The 18,946-nt window shown below is 46.7% G+C and overlaps 1 protein-coding gene across 1 annotated transcript in view; it reads right to left on the reverse strand.

Annotated features, from left to right (window-relative positions):
• The window catches only part of chodl (chondrolectin), a 29,678-nt gene extending 11,051 nt beyond the window's left edge, over nt 1-18,627 (reverse strand). The window contains exons 1-4 of the mRNA XM_078560371.1: nt 18,498-18,627; nt 12,675-12,993; nt 9,465-9,622; nt 6,414-6,461 (exon numbers count right to left, since the gene is read on the reverse strand). Coding sequence (XP_078416497.1) covers nt 6,414-6,461; nt 9,465-9,622; nt 12,675-12,993; nt 18,498-18,588 — 616 coding nt within the window. The 5' untranslated portion in view covers nt 18,589-18,627. The remainder of the gene's footprint in view (nt 1-6,413; nt 6,462-9,464; nt 9,623-12,674; nt 12,994-18,497) is intronic.
• Between the last annotated feature and the right edge of the window lie 319 nt (nt 18,628-18,946).

Genomic DNA, 18,946 nt, shown 5'->3' on the forward strand with positions numbered 1-18,946 from the left:
GTATCACTAGTGTGTCCAGGGAGTGTGAGGCTGGACCATCATTGTGGTCTGAAGGCTGCACTGAGCACAGGGAAGAGGCCCTGGACTGAGACACCTGCCTTTATCTTGTGCAGAAAGGTTTCACATCTGAGTGACACGAACACTGCTCATCAGAACAAGGAGCCATAGGCAGGGAGGCATTCATGGGAGTTTATTGACAATAGTGAACATTATGTACAAGTGATTAACACCCGTGCCCAGGCTGCACAACTACGTCTTCTTAACCTTCCTAACCCTGCTGCTATATCTTGGTGCTCCCCGGACATCCACAGCCAAGATGGAGGCAGCCTGCTGTCTGCGGTGCACTGCCTGTGATGACCTTGACGGGTGTCCTCTGGAGGGCCGAGACCTCGGGGAGCCCCAGCCTGCTCTCAGGGTCCTGCTGTGTGGCAGTGGTACCCTCCTCGGCCTGCAGGGCTGGAGCTGCTAGGGCCACAGGAAGAGGGGGTTAGGATGAGCTGGTCACTCCCAGAGTCACCTGGATGGATAGGCCCCAGGATGTGCACCTGCTGATCCTCCTCCCTATGGGCACCCAAGGACCCCAGGCCGACTCCTTGAGGGAAGGGGTAGTGGGAGTGAGATCAGGCTGCCCCACATCCATCTCACATACACACTGTTGGAGGCCAACTATGGCGTCAGCAGTGGAGCTGAGTCCGTGCAGCAGTGCAGGAGTGACATTCTGGACCAAGGTCTCCATGGCAACTGCCACCAACCAGTATTGACCTCGGTGCATTGACATACCGGCGCTATCACCTCAGCCTGAAGGCGGAAGGACTCCTCCATCGTGCTTTGCAATCTGAGGAGTGCAGCGGACATCCCTTCCTGATGTTCCTGTGCTTGCCTTTGCAGCTCCAGAAACCATAAGACCATCAGACATAGGAGCAGAAAATAGGCCATTCGGCCCATCGAGTCTGCTCCGCCATTCAATCATGACTGATAAGTTTCTCAACCCCATTCTCCCGCCTTCTCCCTGTAACCTTTGATCCCCTTACCAATCAAGAACCTATCTATCTCAATCTTAAATACACTCAATGACCTGGCCTCCACAGCCTTCTGTGGCAATGAATTCCATAGATTCACCACTCTCTGGCTAAAGAAGTTTCTCCTCATCTCTGTTCTAAAAGGTCTTCCCTTTACTCTGAGGCTGTGCCCTCGGGTCCTAGTCTCTCCTACTAATGGAAACATCTTCCCCACGTCCACTCTATCCAGGCCTTTCAGTATTCTATAAGTTTCAATCAGATCCCCCCTCATCCTTCTAAACTCCATCGAGTATAGACCCAGGGTCCTCAAACGTTCTTCATAGGTTATGCCTTTCATTCCTGGGATCGTTCTCGTGAACCTCCTCTGGACCCTCTCCAGGGCCAGAACATCCTTCCTGAGATACGGGGCCCAAAATTGCTCACAATATTCTAAATGTGGTCTGACCAGAGCCTTATAAAGCCTCAGCAGCACATCCCTGCTTTTATATTCTAGTCCTCTCGAAATAAATGCCAACGTTGCATTTGCCTTCCTAACTACCAACTCGACCTGCAAGTTAACCTTAAGAGAATCCTGGACTAGGACTCCCAAGTCCCTTTGCACTCTAGTTTTCTGAATTCTCTCCCCATTTAGAAAATAGTCTATGCCTCTATTCTTCCTACCAAAGTGCATGACCTCACACTTCCCCACGTTGTATTCCATCTGCCACTTCTTTGCTCATTCTCCTAACCTGTCTAAATCCTTCTGCAGCCTCCCTGCCTCCTCAATACCACCTGTCCCTCCACCTAACTTTGTATCATCTGCAGAGTGTTGGCGCTGACCACCTCTGCCACCTCCCCCCAAGACAGATTGGTGGTGTTGCTGCCCATCCTGTAGCCAGAGCGGAGGTAGAGGACATTCCCCGAGCCTCCACGGCCTCCAAAAGGCGCTTGAGGGATGCGTCATTGTGCCTGGGGGCTGCAGTCTTTTTGCCTTTCGGAGCCATGTCTTCCATGCAGCAGTCCTGGGCTGGAAGCACTGAGAGGTGTGTGTGTGCGGCTCCACTTTAAATATGGCGCCCGGCGTGATGAAGCGGCGAGGTGATGGCGGGGTGGGTGAATGAGAGCCATCGAAGCGGCGTGTTCCCTGGGGATGAAGGCGGGTCTGGGACGATACAGTGTGAGAAGTCGCCATTGCGGCCGGTTTTCCCCACCCGCGACTGCATTTATTGCAAATCTGGGACGATTTCACCCTGTCTGTGTGTGAAGCGCTCTCTCCTTGAGTCAATCAGATAACTCTCGAGCATTGGTGGAGATCTCCATAACTCACCACAGTACAGCTCTCAGCCAGGTAAGGCCGCTTGAAAACTCTTCTTCTGGGCAAACTTCACCTTTAACTGTCAGTCTGTGGATGTTACGGCTTTTTTTTCAAAGCTGCTTCAAAGGGCATACTGACATTTTCCAGATTCACTAGATGCTATTCTCAACATCCACGGTAACCACCGTGTGCCCGTGGTTACCGTGTGCATCATATTTAAGGTGCTTTACAGCAATTCACCAAGGCTTCTTCAACTGCACCTTCCAAACCCGCAACCACAACTACCTCAAAGGAATAGGCAGCAGGAGCATGGGGACACCACCCCCTGGAAGTTCCCCTCCAAGCCACTCACCATCCTGACTTGGAAATATATCACCATTCCTTCACTGTCGCTGGGTCAAAATCCTGGAACTCCGTTCCTAACAGCACTGTGGGTGTACCTACACCACATGGACTGCAGCGATTCAAGAAGGCAGCTCACCACCACTTTCTCAAGGGCAACTAGGGCTGGTCTTGCCAGTGAGGCCCATCTCCCCAAACATGCAAGTGAACCAAGGAGAGGCTTCAATACATTGTTTGTTTTTTTGGTGAAGGTCCAGCTGTGGGACACTGGCATGGCTGAAAACAAGAGCAGAGACGAGATGAACCGGGGCGCAGGGACTTGAGGACATGCAGAGGCAATTTTAACTCAAGTCACAATGTGCAAAGGAGGCAGCTGCACAGCTGAAATCGCTTCCAATAAGATGCAGTCCCATTTCCAATCTATTTCCGCCTGGTGCGTTAACTGGGTCCTTTCTTTAGGAAGCCAAGGCATCTGCCTGACTCAGACGAGAGCCTCATTAATGTATGCAAGTAAGTGTTCTGTGATGTCATCCTTGTGATGTCACCACCCAACTCCCCACTCCACTCCACCACTTTGCTGTAAATTTATATTTGCTCTTCCTTTGCCGACACAGGCACGATGGGCCGAAAGGCCTCCTTCTGGGCCATAAGCGTCTATGGTGCTCCCAAAAGAAGTGACAAAAGTAGGGGGAAAAGAAATCTCAAAACTGTGATTACCTTGTAATCCTCCTTGGATATGGAAACCCCACGAAAAAAAAGACAAGAAATGTTGCAGCATTCCATGACAATAAGGCACTTGTAAACATTGTCTGCTCTCCAATTGTGTGTGGGGGTAATTTTGATTATGGATGAGAATGAAAAGCAGGAGATATGGGATCAGCCACTCGGAATACATCTCCCAATTATTTTACTGAAGACAAAATTACCGCGTTACATCTTTTATATCTCAGGGCGATGCAGAGGTGACATTAGCTTCTTTGTGTTTATCAGGTTTTATTCACAGTGCTTTTACAACGTCTAGTCCCTACATCAGCTCTGGCTTCCAGCTCTTTCAATAGCTTTGCTTGCTTCTCTGAGTGCACACCCAGGCTTAACTAACTAAGCACCATGAGCATCAATTGTAAACGAGCTTACATAATCAAACACCGAACAACTGATCCATTTAACGTTACAATCTGTGTGTGTGAATCTGTGTTCTTTGTGGGGCTGTGGTGTTTGGGCCTGTGCTGTTTGTGAGCATATGCTATTTATGTGCATGTGCTGTTTATGTGCTAGCGTACAAGTCCCTATATGCTGCTCTCTGTGTCTGTCATTGAGAGACAGACAGATATAGATGGAAACTGATTCGGACAGGTTGACTTTTAAAATAATTAATGAACATCGTTGTGGCTGTATAATAAATTCTGAAAAATACCTGGATCAGCAACTATATGGTTTGGCTAGTTCTGCCCTTAAACCGGCGTGTCTGGTATACTGTAGATCATCCCTGCATTAAATGACTGGCTGTGTGTGAATCATATTACGTGCTGGCTGATTTTGGTTTTAGGAAAGCCTAGTTTTCTTTTTTGAAATAGAAAAATAAGCAATGCAACATATGTGCCACATGTTTGGCAGGGGGGGTGGTGTGGGGCGGCAGGTTTGGGGGCGAGAATAAAAGGCTGAAATTGATGAGAAAAAAAATAGACATGCTGTCAAAGATTTTCATCTCGCACTCATCTGGACAGAAGAATACCAGATTTCATAGGGAGCAATAAATAACACTACATGACAAGAGGTTGCTGATTGGTTGGCAAGCTGACTCTGATTGGTTGAAGTGTTGCCATGGGGACCAAGTGAGTGTAGGTGAAAAATCCTACAGCCAATCAGAGCAGATATATATAAACATCATCCGAAATCAAAGAGTGATCTGATCTCACCAACCAGGCATGGCCTCTGGTTACTGGGTTCAGCAATGTTGCTGGGTCCACATCCTGGAGCTCCCAAACATAATGGGACCTGCACCGCATGGGCTGCAGGGTTTCAAGAAGGCCCGTCACCACCTTCTCAAGGGGTAACTAGGGATGGGCAAGAAATGCCAGCCTTGCCAATTTATTTTTTTGAAAACTGGACTGTGAAGCTGGGTATTTCTAGCGAATTCTGAACCCTACTCAGTCTGCTTGTTTATGATATCCTGATCATGGTAAGTCTAATCCAACTTGTTTTCTCATTGTTTCTTCCCTTTGGGCTGGTCTTGTGCTGCACTTATGCCTGAGGAGTGCTGGAAGCCTCCTCAATGTACTTTCCTCAAAGGACAATTATAAAGCAACCCTACCACCAGCACTCACTGAGAGCGCTGAATGCAACAGTTGGGCAAGGGTAGCAAGGGACATGAAGCTAAGATGGGTAAATGAAGTTGAGGTACAGAAACAGCCATGCTCGGACGGAATAGCGGGACAGATGCGAGGGGCAGAATGGCTTCCTCTTGTTCCTATGTCCGTCTGTTGAATTTGGGTCCTTCTGTTCGGAATGGCTCACCTCCACCTCACAGTGGCTTTCAAGTGCTGATGTACGCTGCGGTGTGGTGGTCAGGTGGGAGTGGTGGTGGGTGGGGGATCTTTCTGCACTTTGGTCAGAGTTTTTATATTCAGGTATCACTGCTAACACCTAACATTTTTAAATGGAAGAAGTTGTGTTGTGTGATACTAGGACATGTAACCGTGATCCAGTGAAATTCTTCTGTCTATCTGATGTCTGTATTTATGCTCCTGTGAGACACCTTGCAAGTTTTCACTGCACTAAAGGCGCTAGATAAATGCATGTCATTGTTGGTATATTCAATAATAATGGGACAATAAAGAGTTAGACCATACAGATGGGGAAGATCTCCAGGTTAGACCTTGTGCATCCTCCACTTTAATCACTTCACCATTGGTGGCCATGCTTTCAACTGCCTGGGCTCTAGTCTCCTCAATTCCCTCCCTAAACATCTCCACCTCTCTCTCTCCTCCATTAAGATGCTCCTTAAAACTTACCTCTTTAAATCAAGCTTTTAATCACCTGCCCTAATATCTCTCTATGTTGCTGGGTGTCAAATTTTGTTTGATAATCACTCCTGGGAACTGATTTGGAATGTTTGACTGCATTAAAGGTGCTATAAAAATGCAATTTGTTGGAACTGGTATTAACCCATGTTAACATAAATATATTGGTTAAATTATTGGACAGAAGTGTTTCATGCAAAACATTATAGTTTTTTTTGCAAATATCACGCAGGATATATGAAGGATAGGCTGTAGACCAGCTATCACAGAATGGTACAGGTATAACACACCCAGGATAGACTGTAGGCCAGCTATCACAGAATGGTACAGGTATAACACACCCAGTAGACACTGTAGACCAATTATCACAGAATGGTACAGGTATAACACACCCAGGATAGACTGTAGACCAGCTATCACAGAATGGTACAGGTATAACACACCCAGTAGACACTGTAGACCAATTATCACAGAATGGTACAGGTATAACACACCCAGGATAGACTGTAGGCCAGCTATCAGAATGGTACAGGTATAACACACCCAGTAGACACTGTAGACCAGCTATCAGAATGGTGCAGGTATAACACGCCCAGTAGACACTGTAGAATCACAGAATGGTGTAGGTATAACATGCCCAGGATAGGCTATAGACCAGTTATCAAGGGCTGAAGCTTCTGTTAGCAAATATTTCTGATAGTAACTGAATGCGCAAGTGAATGGTCACATTTTACTTACCATAATCTGGCTCCACACGATCCCCGGATTCATTACTCAAGAAGCCGTCTGTCAATAGAGGAAGAAACGGTAACATGTAACATTCCTTCCATCAACTGCATAATGTCAGAAGGACAAGGAGAATCTCAGCATGTTTACACATAAAAACCTCTCGCAGGTATAGCACCTTTGAATTGTTTTATTTCTCACAGTCGGCAATCGGGGTTATTGAACAGCTGCACGACAGTTTGACGCTGATAATGGAGACAGCAGTTGTTTGCTGTAGCGCTGGCTGATGGTGCATGCTTGTGGAAGGGCAGGGGAGAGAGTCTCACTGGAACAAAGCACTAACTGAGGTGACACATGGCTAGTTACAGCGAGTCTAGGGCAGGTTGCAGACTAATTCTCAGCAATGTGTACCCATACCTAGTCCCAGGACACGTTTAGGCTGGTGTCCGTGTCTGACTACATCAAACCAGCAAAAGGCAAGCCAATTATCGCTAATACTGATACCCATACCTGGACATGACAATCCCACAATAGATTATAGATTAGCTCCTCACACCTATGTAAAACAAACCTAGGACAAGTTCAACTCCCTCACTGACTGGCACTCCTGCTAAAGTGTGACTGCCACTAAGTATTGATTGACATGAGGGAATAAGCTACGATAGGAAAGATTCATCTTACGTTAGTTTTTCCAGGATGCGCTTAGAGAGGTGGCTTATCATTAGGGGTTCTAGTCCGTGATAGCTAGTCTAAATATATACTGGGAATAAGTGCTCCGTGTCACTGATGTGGACAGAGTAGATAAACTGGAGCAAAAACAAAAATTGCGGGAAAAACTCAGCAGGTCCGACAGCATCTGTGGAGAGAAAGACAGAGTTAACGTTTCGAGTCCGTATGACTCTTCTTCAGAGCTGAAGGGAAGTAGAACTGTGGTGAAATATATACTGTTTAGGGGCAGCGGAACGGGTGAAGCTGGATAGTAGGTGGAGGCAAAGGAGAGATTGCGAAAGATGTCATCAACAAAAGGACGAAGGGTTGTTAATAGTGATGGTACAGGCTGAAGGAGGTGCTAATGGTGACATTAAGAGTGGAAAACAGAATGTGATAATGGCCAGACCAGGGTAAACGCTCTGGACAGTAACAGGTGGCCGCAGTGAGGGTGGGGTGGGAGGAGGTGGGGAAGAAAGATCAAAAAGGCTAAAAACTGAGGACAAAACAATGAATAAAAATGGAAATAAATTTTTAAAATAATAATAATAATAATAATGAAAATTAATGGGAATAAATTAATAAATAAAAAGATAAATAAATAAATAAAAATGAATTAGAAGAAAGGAGGGGGAAAATCGGAAAGGGGGTGGGGATGGAGGAGAGAGTTCATGATCTGAAGCTGTTGAACTCAATATTCAGTCCGGAAGGCTGTAAAGTGCCTAGTCGGAAGATGAGGTACTGTTCCTCCAGTTTGCGTTGAGCTTCACTGGAACAATGCAGCAGGCCAAGGACAGACATGTGGGCAAGAGAACAGGGTGGAGTGTTAAAATGGCAAGCGACAGGGAGGTCTGGGTCATGCTTGTGGACAGACCGAAGGTGTTCCGCAAAGCGGTCACCCAGTCTGCGTTTAGTCTCTCCAATGTAGAGGAAACTGCATTGGGAGCAGCAAATGCAGTAGACTAAATTGAGGGAAGTGCAAGTGAAATGCTGCTTCACTTGAAAGGAGTGTTTGGGCCCTTGGATGGTGAGGAGAGGGGAAGTAAAGGGGCAGGTGTTGCAACTTCTGCGGTTGCTTGGGAAGGTGTCGTAGGAGGGAGTTGAGGTGTTGGGGAGGTGATGGAGGAGTGGACCAGGGTGTCCCGGAGGGAACGATCCCTGCAGAATGCTGCCGGGGGGGTGAAGGGAAGATGTGTTTGGTGGTGGCATCATGCTGGAGTTGGCGGAAATGGCAGAGGAACAGCACCTCATCTTCCCATTAGGCACTTTACAGCCTTCCAGACTTAACATTGAGTTCAACAACTTCAGACCATGAACTCTCTTTCCATCCCCACCCCTTTTTGATCCCCCTTTATCTTATTCATTTTTATTTTTAAATTTCTATTTATTTATTCCCACTTATTTTCATTATTATTATTTTTTAAATTTATTTCCATTTTTATTCATTGTTTTATCCCCAGCTTTTAGCCTTTACGATCTTTTTACGTACTGTATATATTAGAGATTATAGCATGTAAAAGGTGTGTGTATAGATATATTATTCTATGCCTATATTAGAGGGTGATGGTGAAGTGGTGGTAATATCACTAGACTAGTAACCTAGAGGTCTAGATTTATGCTCTGGAGACATGGGTTCAAATCTCACCTTAGCAGCTGGTGGAATTTAAATTCAGTTAAGGAATCTGGAATTATAAAGCTACTCTCAGTAATGGTGACCATGACAGTTATCGCAAAAAGCCATCTGGTTCACGAACGCCCTTTTGAGAAGGAAACCTGTCACACTTATTTGGTCTGGCTTACATGTGACTCCAGACCCACAGCAATGTGATTATCTCTTAACTGCCCCTCTGAAATGGCCTAGCAAGGGCGATTAGGGATAGGCAACAAATGCTGGCCTAGCCAGCAACTCCCAAATCCCACGAAAGAATAAAATGTAGATAACGCTGGCTCTCTTTGATCGTCTCGACTGGTTTTGATCTGTTGAGGGGGGTCAGAAAGAAATTTCCCAATGTATCAGCCTTATTGTTTCTCCATGTTTGCCTCTTGCGGAGGTGATGGTGGTGGGGCCGGGGGGAGGGGGGAGGCAGGGGTAGGGGGGGAGGGGCGCAGGTGGTGGGGGGAATAGAGGACAGAAGTCTTCAGTTATAATGCTTCACTCATCAGAAGGTGTAGGAAAGACTTCAGTAACCAGTCAGTCTTTTCCTGTCTGTCAACTGCATTAGTGAGTCCAATATCCACCAACATTGTAAGTTTTACAAGATCATGTCTTTCCACAACAATAGATGGAGGAGAAGCTCAACGATCCCAACACTGGGGCTCCCAGTATTAGTTTCAGCATGGGTGGGCCAGTCATACCTGATGCATACTTGCAGATGAAGTTGTGCTTCATGTTACACCTGTCATCATTCCACCGATACAGGTAGCGGCCTCCCAGCCCAGGCTGAGCTGTGAGCTGGTGGTACATCACCACACATGCCTCACTACCACAGGAAGGCTCGTCCGTATACCAGTTCCTAGGGCGTCAGAAAGTAATAAAACACAGTTAAAAGTTAAATCTGCAAGCATTTTTGGGTTTTAGTTCTGCACTGCGCTTTTTGTCTGAAACAGTGTCCTCAGCTCCAGCTCCCCCAGCTCACAGAGAAGGAGGCCACCAGAGCCAAGTCATTCAGGAGGGAAGTCAGGAAATACTCTGTCGTTGACCAGGAACTGAACTGGACCAGCCCTATGAATACTGTGGCTGCAAGAGCAGGTCAGAGGCTGGGAATCCTGCAGACAGTAACTCACCTCCTGACTCCCCAAATCCTGTCCACCATCTACAAGGCACCAGTCAAGAGTGTGATGGAATACTCCCCACTTGCCACATACTCAGTGTGGAACTTGCTCCAACAAAAAGCAATAGATGGTAGTTCGATTAACAAATTTAAATCTGACATTGATTTTGTTAGCTAATAGTATTAAGTGATATGGACCCAAGGCAGGTGGATGGAGTTAAGGTACAGATCAGACATGATCTCACTGAATGATGGAAAAGGCTCAGGGAGTTGAATGCTCCTATGACATTCCTATTCTTCGAGCAAGGCTCATTCGCTTTTTCACCAGAGTGATATTGTGACTAAAAGACAGTAACATTCATGTCACAGGAATGCCAGACAACTAAGGAATCTAACCATCTCCCCTTGATATTCGACAGCATTACCATCGCTGAATTCCCCACTATCAACATTCTGGGGGTTACCATTGACCAGAAACTGAACTGGACTAGCTATATGAGAACTGTGGCTACAAGAGCAGGTCAGAGGCTAGGAATCCTGCAAGAAGTAACTCACCTCCTGACTCCCCAAAGCCTGTCCACCATCTACAAGGCACAAGTCAGGAGTGTGATAGAATGCTCCCCACTTGCCTGGATGAGTGCAGCTCCCACAACACTAAAGAAGATTGATACCATCCAGGACAAAGCTGTCCACTTAACTGGCACCCCATCCACCACATTCACTCCCTCCATCACTGACGAACAGTAACAGCAGTGTGTACCATATACAAGATGCACTGCAGGAACTCACCAAGGCTCCTTAGACAACACCTTCCAAACCCACGACCGCTACCATCTAGAAGGACAAGGGCAGCAGACACATGGGAACACCAGCACCTGGAAGTTCCCCTCCAAGCCACTCACCATCCTGACTTGGAAATATATCACCATTGCTTCACTGTTGCTGGGTCAAAATCCTGGAACTCCCTTCCTAACAGCACTGTGGGTGTACCTACACCACATGGACTGCAGCGGTTCAAGGTGACTCACCACCACCACCTTCTCAAGGGCGATTAGGGATGGGCAATAAAAATGCTGGCCCAGCTAGCGAAGCCCACAATCTGTGAAAGAATTAAAAAAAACACAAGTTCCACATTCACACCAATTTTTGTTTGAAGAAGTTTCTTGTGAATTCCCTATTGGATTTATGAGGACAGATTGTATAGACTAGACCTTCTAAGTTTGGAAGATTGAGGGTGATTGTTTGAAGTGTTTAAAATGAATAAATGAGTTAAGAGAGAAGCTATTTACTCCGGTGAGGGAGTCCAGAACAATGGAGCTGAGCCTGATCTTAACATTTTTGTTTAAACCCATATTCAGCAAAGAGCAACACCATTGGCTATTTAAAAAAAATCATAAAGTAAAGTCCATAAAATCACCAGGAGCCCCTAATTGCCTCTTAAGGTGACTGCTCTTGGTGTGAAAGGGCTAATTATATAAAGATGAACAATAAGTGGTGCATACACTTATTAAGGACCTTTGGCGCTCAGTGTAGAGTGCTGACATATCCACTCTTCACCACCAGAGGACACTGTCTGCGCACTTATTGCTGGTATCACCGCAGCAGCTCAGTCATGAGGCCTCTCAGAGGTGGCAACTCCAGGCCCAGCACTGCAATAGGGTTACCAACTCTGGGTGGGCACGTCCCTGGAGGTGTCATCACATGACCACCTGCCTCCAACCAGGCACGTTCATTCCTGTGATGCCCACGCCAATCAGAAATCGAATAGACTCTTTGTTATCCAATCGGATGAGTCTCTTGACTTCTGTCAATCAGTATCGTTCCCCCCGCATCTTACATTTCTTACAAATAAAAAAAAAACAAGAGTATTCAAAGAATTTATTTTTTAAAAAGGACTGTTTTTGTGTTAACGGGTCCTATGACTTTCTCCTGGGTTTGCGCACTGCAGTGCCTGGAGGTTAGTGTTTCATTTCTAGAGACTTCAGGGCAATCCTGGTTGGGAAATGCAGGCGCCAACCTCCTCTCCCCAAGGACAGCCAATTCATTCCTCTATGCCACACGTTATCCTGGCAATTCTGTGACAATGTCCCCGTCCACCTACCTCCCACCCCCACTTGGTGTTATTCCATCTTTAGCCATTTGTGGGGTGGTTTGATTAAGCTGAGTCCCCAAGTCCACATCAGCCAACATTATCCCAGCAGAATCTTACACCAGGTGATTTCTCGGCACCTGTGACTCTGTCACTGGCTGAACATAAAGGTACGACCTGGCCCAAAGGCACAGGTTTCACAGGATCCCAACTGCACAACAAAATGCTAGCTGTTTGAAACCATGAAGGGATTCGTGACAGTAAATGAGGAGAAATGGTCCCCACTGGCAGGAGGGTCGGTAACTAGAGGACGCGGGTTTTGGGATAATTGGCTGAAGAACCAGAGGGGGAGACGAGGAGACTTTTTTTTTTAAAAAAACACAGCAAGTTGTTATGATCTGGAATGCGCTGCCTGAATCGTGGTGGAAACGGATTCAATAGGAACGTTCAAGAGGGGATTGAATACATAACCGAAATGGTAAAATTCGTAGGGCCGTGGGAATAAAGCAGACAAGCGAGGCTAATTGGAAAGCTCTTCGGAGAGCTGGCGCAAGCACGATGGGCAGAATGGCCTCCTCCCGTGCTGTAAGGTTCCGCAATTGAAGTATCTTTTTTCAGGCGTCGACCGAGCAGCAACAGAAGGAGGGAAAAAGGCACAAATGGGGGTGAGACATCCCGATCACAGTGAAGCAGGGCTGCCTTTACCTGAACTTTGCTGCACTTCCATCGGTCCACTTGTAGAGGTCAGGACAGCCACTGAACGTGTTGTGAGTCTGACCCTCGCCACTCCTCCTCAACCCAATCCAGAAATCTCCATCCGAGAGCCCAGAGCCCGACTTGGTGAGGTCCTGCAGGAGGCTCTCGATCAGCCTTTGCTCGGTGGCCGAGCGGACGCTGACCAGGGACCCCCCGTCCATCTCGCAGGCCTGACTCGCCTCCTCGAAGCCAATGCGCCGGCTCAGGTCCTGAAAGTAGGCGATCTTGTAGCAGGGGTATTCTTGGCCGCCGTAGCACACAGTCTGACCTGCAAGAAAAGACGAGTCCCCACCTCACAAGCCTCCTCTCAGTGCAAAGCAAAAAAAAAAAACACAAAATGCCGTTTCTATGATCTTAGCTCCAGCCGTAACTCAAGACGGTAGCATTCTCACCTGCGGGTACGAAAGGGTTTAATCTGCAGAGATTTGAACACAAAATCCAGGCTGTCGCTCCCTGTGCAGTGCAGACAGAGTGCGGCACTGTCAGCGGCATTAACAACTTCCATTTATATAGTACCTTTAGCATAGTTCACAGTTCCAAGGCTCTACACAGGAGTTTTAGCAATTTTACACCAAGCCACAGAAAAAGGTATTAGGCCAGGGAAGGAGGTGGGTCTTCAGGAAGGTAGGAAAGAGAGGCAGAGAGATTTAAGGAGGGAATTCCTGCTTTTGTCTACCAAGAGTAGAATAATTAAAATCGAGGATATTCAAGAGAGAATTCAAGAAGTGTGGATAGCTCAGAGGGTGTTGGGCTGGAAGAGGTTAATGAGATAGGGAGCAGCGAGAAAGAGAGGACAAGGATCAGAATTTCAAAATCGACCGGGATTCAGACAGTTGCCAGAGAGAAGGATGGTGTCTGTTGATAAGGAATGGAGTTTGCGACAGCGAGATCAATGATAATGTCTTCCATCTTCGCAACAGACAAGAGAACTTATGAGACACCAAACTGAAACCCTGTCTGATCTATCAGGTGGATGTGAAATATCCCACAGCCACTATCTCAAAGAATAGCAGTGGCATTCTCCCTCATGTCCTGACCGCTATCACTATTATCCATTCATTGCCATGTTGCCATTGTGGGATCTTGCTGTGTGTAAACTGGGATGCTGTGTCCCTACATTACAGCGGCGACTACACTTCATATAATTGTTTATAAAAGTGATTTTGTGGGACATCCTGAGCTTGTAAAAGGTGCTATATAAATGCAGATTCTTTCTTTTTGTGATCCTGCCGCCATTAATTAGGCTGCGTCTATCTGTGCCAGTGTACAGGTGACAGTGCCCATCTCCATTCACAGCTGCCAGTTTCTCCACTACATCTACTTCCTTCAGCTTTTGAGAATGCCAGCCTTTGTTCTGATGTGGAATTAACTTTCTGGCACATCAAATAAGCTATATCTACACTTTGTTTTTGCTGGGGGTTAGTATAGAGGGAGCTTTACTCTGTACCTAAGCCCGTGTTGTACCTGCCCTGGGAGTGTTTGATGGGGACAGTGTAGAGGGAGCTTTACTCTGTATCTAACCCCGTGCTGTACCTGTCCTGGGAGTGTTTGATGGGGACAGTGTAGAGGGAGCTTTACTCTCTATCTAACCCCGTGCTGTGCCTGTCCTGGGAGTGTTTGATGGGGACAGTGTAGAGGAAGCTTTACTCTGTATCTAACCCCATGCTGTACCTGTCCTGGGAGTGTTTGATGGGGACAGTGTAGAGGAAGCTTTACTCTGTATCTAACCCCATGCTGTACCTGTCCTGGGAGTGTTTGATGGGGACAGTGTAGAGGGAGCTATACTTTATCTAACCCCGTTCTGTACCTGTCCTGGGAGTGTTTGATGGGGACAGTGTAGAGGGAGCTATACTTTATCTAACCCCGTGCTGTACCTGTCCTGGGAGTGTTTGGTAAGATAGCGTAAAAGGAACTTTGGGTAAGGCAAGGCAATTAACCATAGTCCATGAGGGGCCACTGGCATTTCTTTCAGTTACAGAGAGATTAGTGGTTATATAGGTTGAGGGGTACCACTTAGCATCTAGTGCGGGGCAAGGCAAGGAGGCTGCCCTCCATGAAGTATCACAGCTGTCACAGTGATTGAAACCAAGCCATTGGCATCATGCTTTACCACTCTAGTATCTAGCCAACTGAGCTAACCGACCCCCACAGAGGGAGCTTCACTATGTATCCAACCTGTGTGGCACCTGTCCTGGGAATGTTTGATGGGACAGTGTAGAGGAAGCTTTGCGCTGTATATTTTTATGTCCTCGATGGACATCGAGGCATCCGTGTCTGAGTCTAAAAGGCGAGGGGCTGCAGATTATTCATGAGCAACCTTATTCAACCAAGTCCTGTTCTGTCCCATCTTTACCTTCACTCTCTCGATATCGTGTGGTTTCGGGTGAGATCAGCTAACTCAACACAGAGGATTGTACAGTTCAGCAATTACTGGTGAGTTATATTTCATTATCAATTACTATGGTATGGCAGCCGCACTGTCTGGCTTAACATGCATTTTCTAAGAGGACTAACTGGATAATGATCAGGAGCAGAAATCTGGGCTGATCATTAGCCTGGGAATATGACTACTCCTACAACTCTCCCCGCTCCCACACCCTCAGTACTGCGTCATCTGCTGAGAAATTTAGATTATTCCAACAGCAACTAGCATTTATATAGCGTTTTTAAGATGGGAATGGGCTTCAAGGTGCTCTACAGGAACATGACCTAATATGAATGGTTGCTGAGCCAAAGGTGAATATAGCTGGAGGAGGGACTAAAAGCTTGGTCAAAGAGTTATTTTTAGGTGGTAGGTGGGTTCTCACTCTGAGTCAGAATGTTGTGTCTTGTATTCTCACTCTGCAGTCCTGGACATATAATCAAGGCTGAACACTCAGTGTCATACTGAGGGAGTGCTGCACTGTCAAAACTGCTGTCCCTTGAGTGAGATGTTAAAACAGGGGCCCTAGCTGCCCTCTCGGGTGGATTTTAAAGATCCCACTGCCCTAATTCATTTATTGCCCATCCCCGCTGGCCAAATGAAGGTGTCAGTCTGCACTTCATGCTTGTAGTGGTTTAATACGGCCGAGTGATTTGCAAGGCCACTTCAGAGGGCAGTTAGGACATTGGGTACAATGGTGTGAAATTGGAGTCACATTTAGGCTGGGACCGGGCGAGGGTGGCAGGATTCAATGCCTAAAGCACTTTAAGAACAATTTTACAAATTCCCCTCCGGACACCAGGATGAAGAGAGGTACCAGCAGCATTGGCCATTCTGTCCTCCAGAAAATGTCCAAGGCCTATTGCAGCAGGAGCCGGGACCTAGGCTGGTGACTAAGGCTAACTGTTACAGCTCAAGTATTGGCCCCAGTTTAAATCGGCTGACTCAGCACAGAACTGAGCCAGAGATCTTCCCTAGCAATACAGCCCAGCTCTTTACTGTTCCATTACTGAAGAGTATGACGTGCTATATTTCAGGATGAGTTACTCTGTGTACCGCAGCCAACTTCATAACTACTCTGTCAACGCTCAGAACTAGCCATTAAAGAACTGTAAAGTCAGGAACACTGTGATATAAATGTCAAATTGCTAAAGTACCTTTTACAGTGACTAGATTTTTTAAGTTGCCAGCAGAAAATGAGACCTTTAGATATATCCAAATATGAACTAATGGAACATTACAATCATTTTAAACCTATATTATTTTCCCCACATAAGTCACTGTCAGCCCAAGGGTTTTTTTTTATTTTCAGCTGAAATATTTGCACATTATTGATTTGTGACAAGCGGATGTATAACTTACATTATACCCTGAACCAAACAGCTACTGTTCCCCATCAGGAGGGGGCTACTGAGGATAAACAAGGGACAGAGGGTGTGGATTGTAAAGTCTTTTGTATGGTACCATACTTCTCACTAATAAAAAATCAACAAAGTAGGGGATGAGAGTGAAAGCAGGAGAAAATGAGAGAGGTGAACCACACACAAAACCATTGACTGCTTTGAGAAGGTGTGGGGATTAGGAAGGGTGAGGTTTGCAGTGCTTAACACACACAGAAAGACGGCAGCAGAGTGACACAGATATCGAAGTGGGTCACAGAAATACTCCACAGTAAGATAGAGACACGCACAGACACCCCACACACACAGAGGTAGTGTCAGAGAACAGGAATGCATATGCATATAGTAGAATAAAAATGCATATACGCTCATACACCCGTGCACACATTCACACACTCACTCACACATACACCCACAGACAGGTAGTGAGAGAAATGTGCACACATATAGGAGGATAGACAAACACACTGCCTCTCTCACATATACACACCCAGAAAGTGAAAGAAACACACATATATAGGGTTGAGACACACGCAGATACTTAAACACACACATACACAGCCCCAGAAGGTGACAGAAAGAAATGCACAAACGTATAGTAGGATACACACACACACACATTGTCTCACACACAAAGACTAACAGACCCAAATAGAGTCAGATAGAAATAGAGTGGGATAGACACACCCAGACTCACACACCCACAGACTCTCATACACCCAGACTCTCACACCCACAGACTCACACACCCACAGACTCACACACCCACAGACTCACACACCCACAGACTCACACACCCACAGACTCACACACATGCACATACACAGACTCTCATGCACATACACAGACTCACACTCATTCACACACGCATACACGCACAGATAATGGCAGTGAAAAATGCACACATATAGGTCACATACACACACACACACACACACACACAATCTCTCATACACACATTGACACATGCACATACAGACACAGTAACAGACAGAAATGCACACATATAATGGGATAGAGAAACACACACTCAGACAGTGATGGAAAGAACTGTGGATACACAAACCCAGATAGTCACATACACACAACAGTGACATAGACAGATAGAAATGGGGTTCTTACCCCATACAAACAGATAAGATACAAACATATAGATGCATACAGACGCAAAGGATCAGTTAGCTAGCTAGCAATAGCTAGCAATATTCCAAGTACACACCTGTGACTTTCCAATTGTCTTGCCGACAGTTGAGTTTCATTGTTCTCAGCAATAACCTCAAAGCATTAAAGACAGGACTGACATTCACACCCCAGAATGCCCCAAAGTGCTTCACATTCAATCAAGTGATTTTGAAGCGCAGTCACTGTTGTAATTTTGATAACACAATGGCAAATTTATGCACAGCAAGATCCCACAAACAGTAATCAAACAATGGCAAGGTAGTCTGCGTTTTACATGGCTGAGGGATTAATTTTGGCCAGGGTACTAGCGAGAACTCCCCCTTCTCTTTAATGCCACCGGATCTTTTGGGGCTTCGGTTTAACATCCCATCTCAAGGGTGGCACCTGCGACAGTGCAGCACTTGCTCAGTACTGAAGTGGGAGTGTCATCTGGATCCTGTGCTCCAGTTTCTGGAGTGGGGTTCGAATCCGTGAACTTCCTGCCCACGGCTGATATCTACCCCCAGAGTAAGTCACTCTAACCGAAATGCAGACAATTAAAAAGAGAGGTAGTGTCAGAGCACACGCAGCATTCAACTGGATACCCAAAAGTCACACACGAAGCAAACGGAGTTGGAGAGGGGGAGCGAGAGTTCAGTGTGAAGCCTCTCTGGGCTATTACCCTTTGTTCCACTTTAACCCCCGTAGACTGGAACTCACTCAGACCCCGAGTCCAGGCCTGGTAAATATGCAGCCACAGTAAATGGACAAGGATAGCACTTGACTCACCGCTCAAAACCCGAGTGCCGGAGCAGCCGCCCAGGATTCCGCTCAGCACCAGCACCAACATCCGACTGGACAGCGCCTGGAGAAGGTGCATCGGGGCACCGAGCCGGAGCGGGGACCGCAAAAAGGGGCGCAATGCAACTCAGTGAACTCCAGGAAAAAGGGGCGCAATGCAACTCAGTAAACTCCAGGAAAAATGGGCGCAATGCAACTCCGAGAACTCCAGGAAAAAAGGGGCGCAATGCAACTCCGTGAACTCCGGGTAAAAAAAGGGGCGCAATGCAACTCAGGGAACTCCAGGTGAAAAAGGGGCGCAATGCAACTCAGAGAACTCCAGGAAAAAGGGGCGCAATGCAACTCCGAGAACTCCAGGAAAAAGGGGCGCAATGCAACTCAGTGAACTCCAGGAAAAATGGGCGCAATGCAACTCCGAGAACTCCAGGAAAAAAGGG

This window comes from Cetorhinus maximus, chromosome 16, assembly GCF_964194155.1.
Source record: "Cetorhinus maximus chromosome 16, sCetMax3.hap1.1, whole genome shotgun sequence".
In the NCBI taxonomy this organism is placed as follows: domain Eukaryota; kingdom Metazoa; phylum Chordata; class Chondrichthyes; order Lamniformes; family Cetorhinidae; genus Cetorhinus; species Cetorhinus maximus.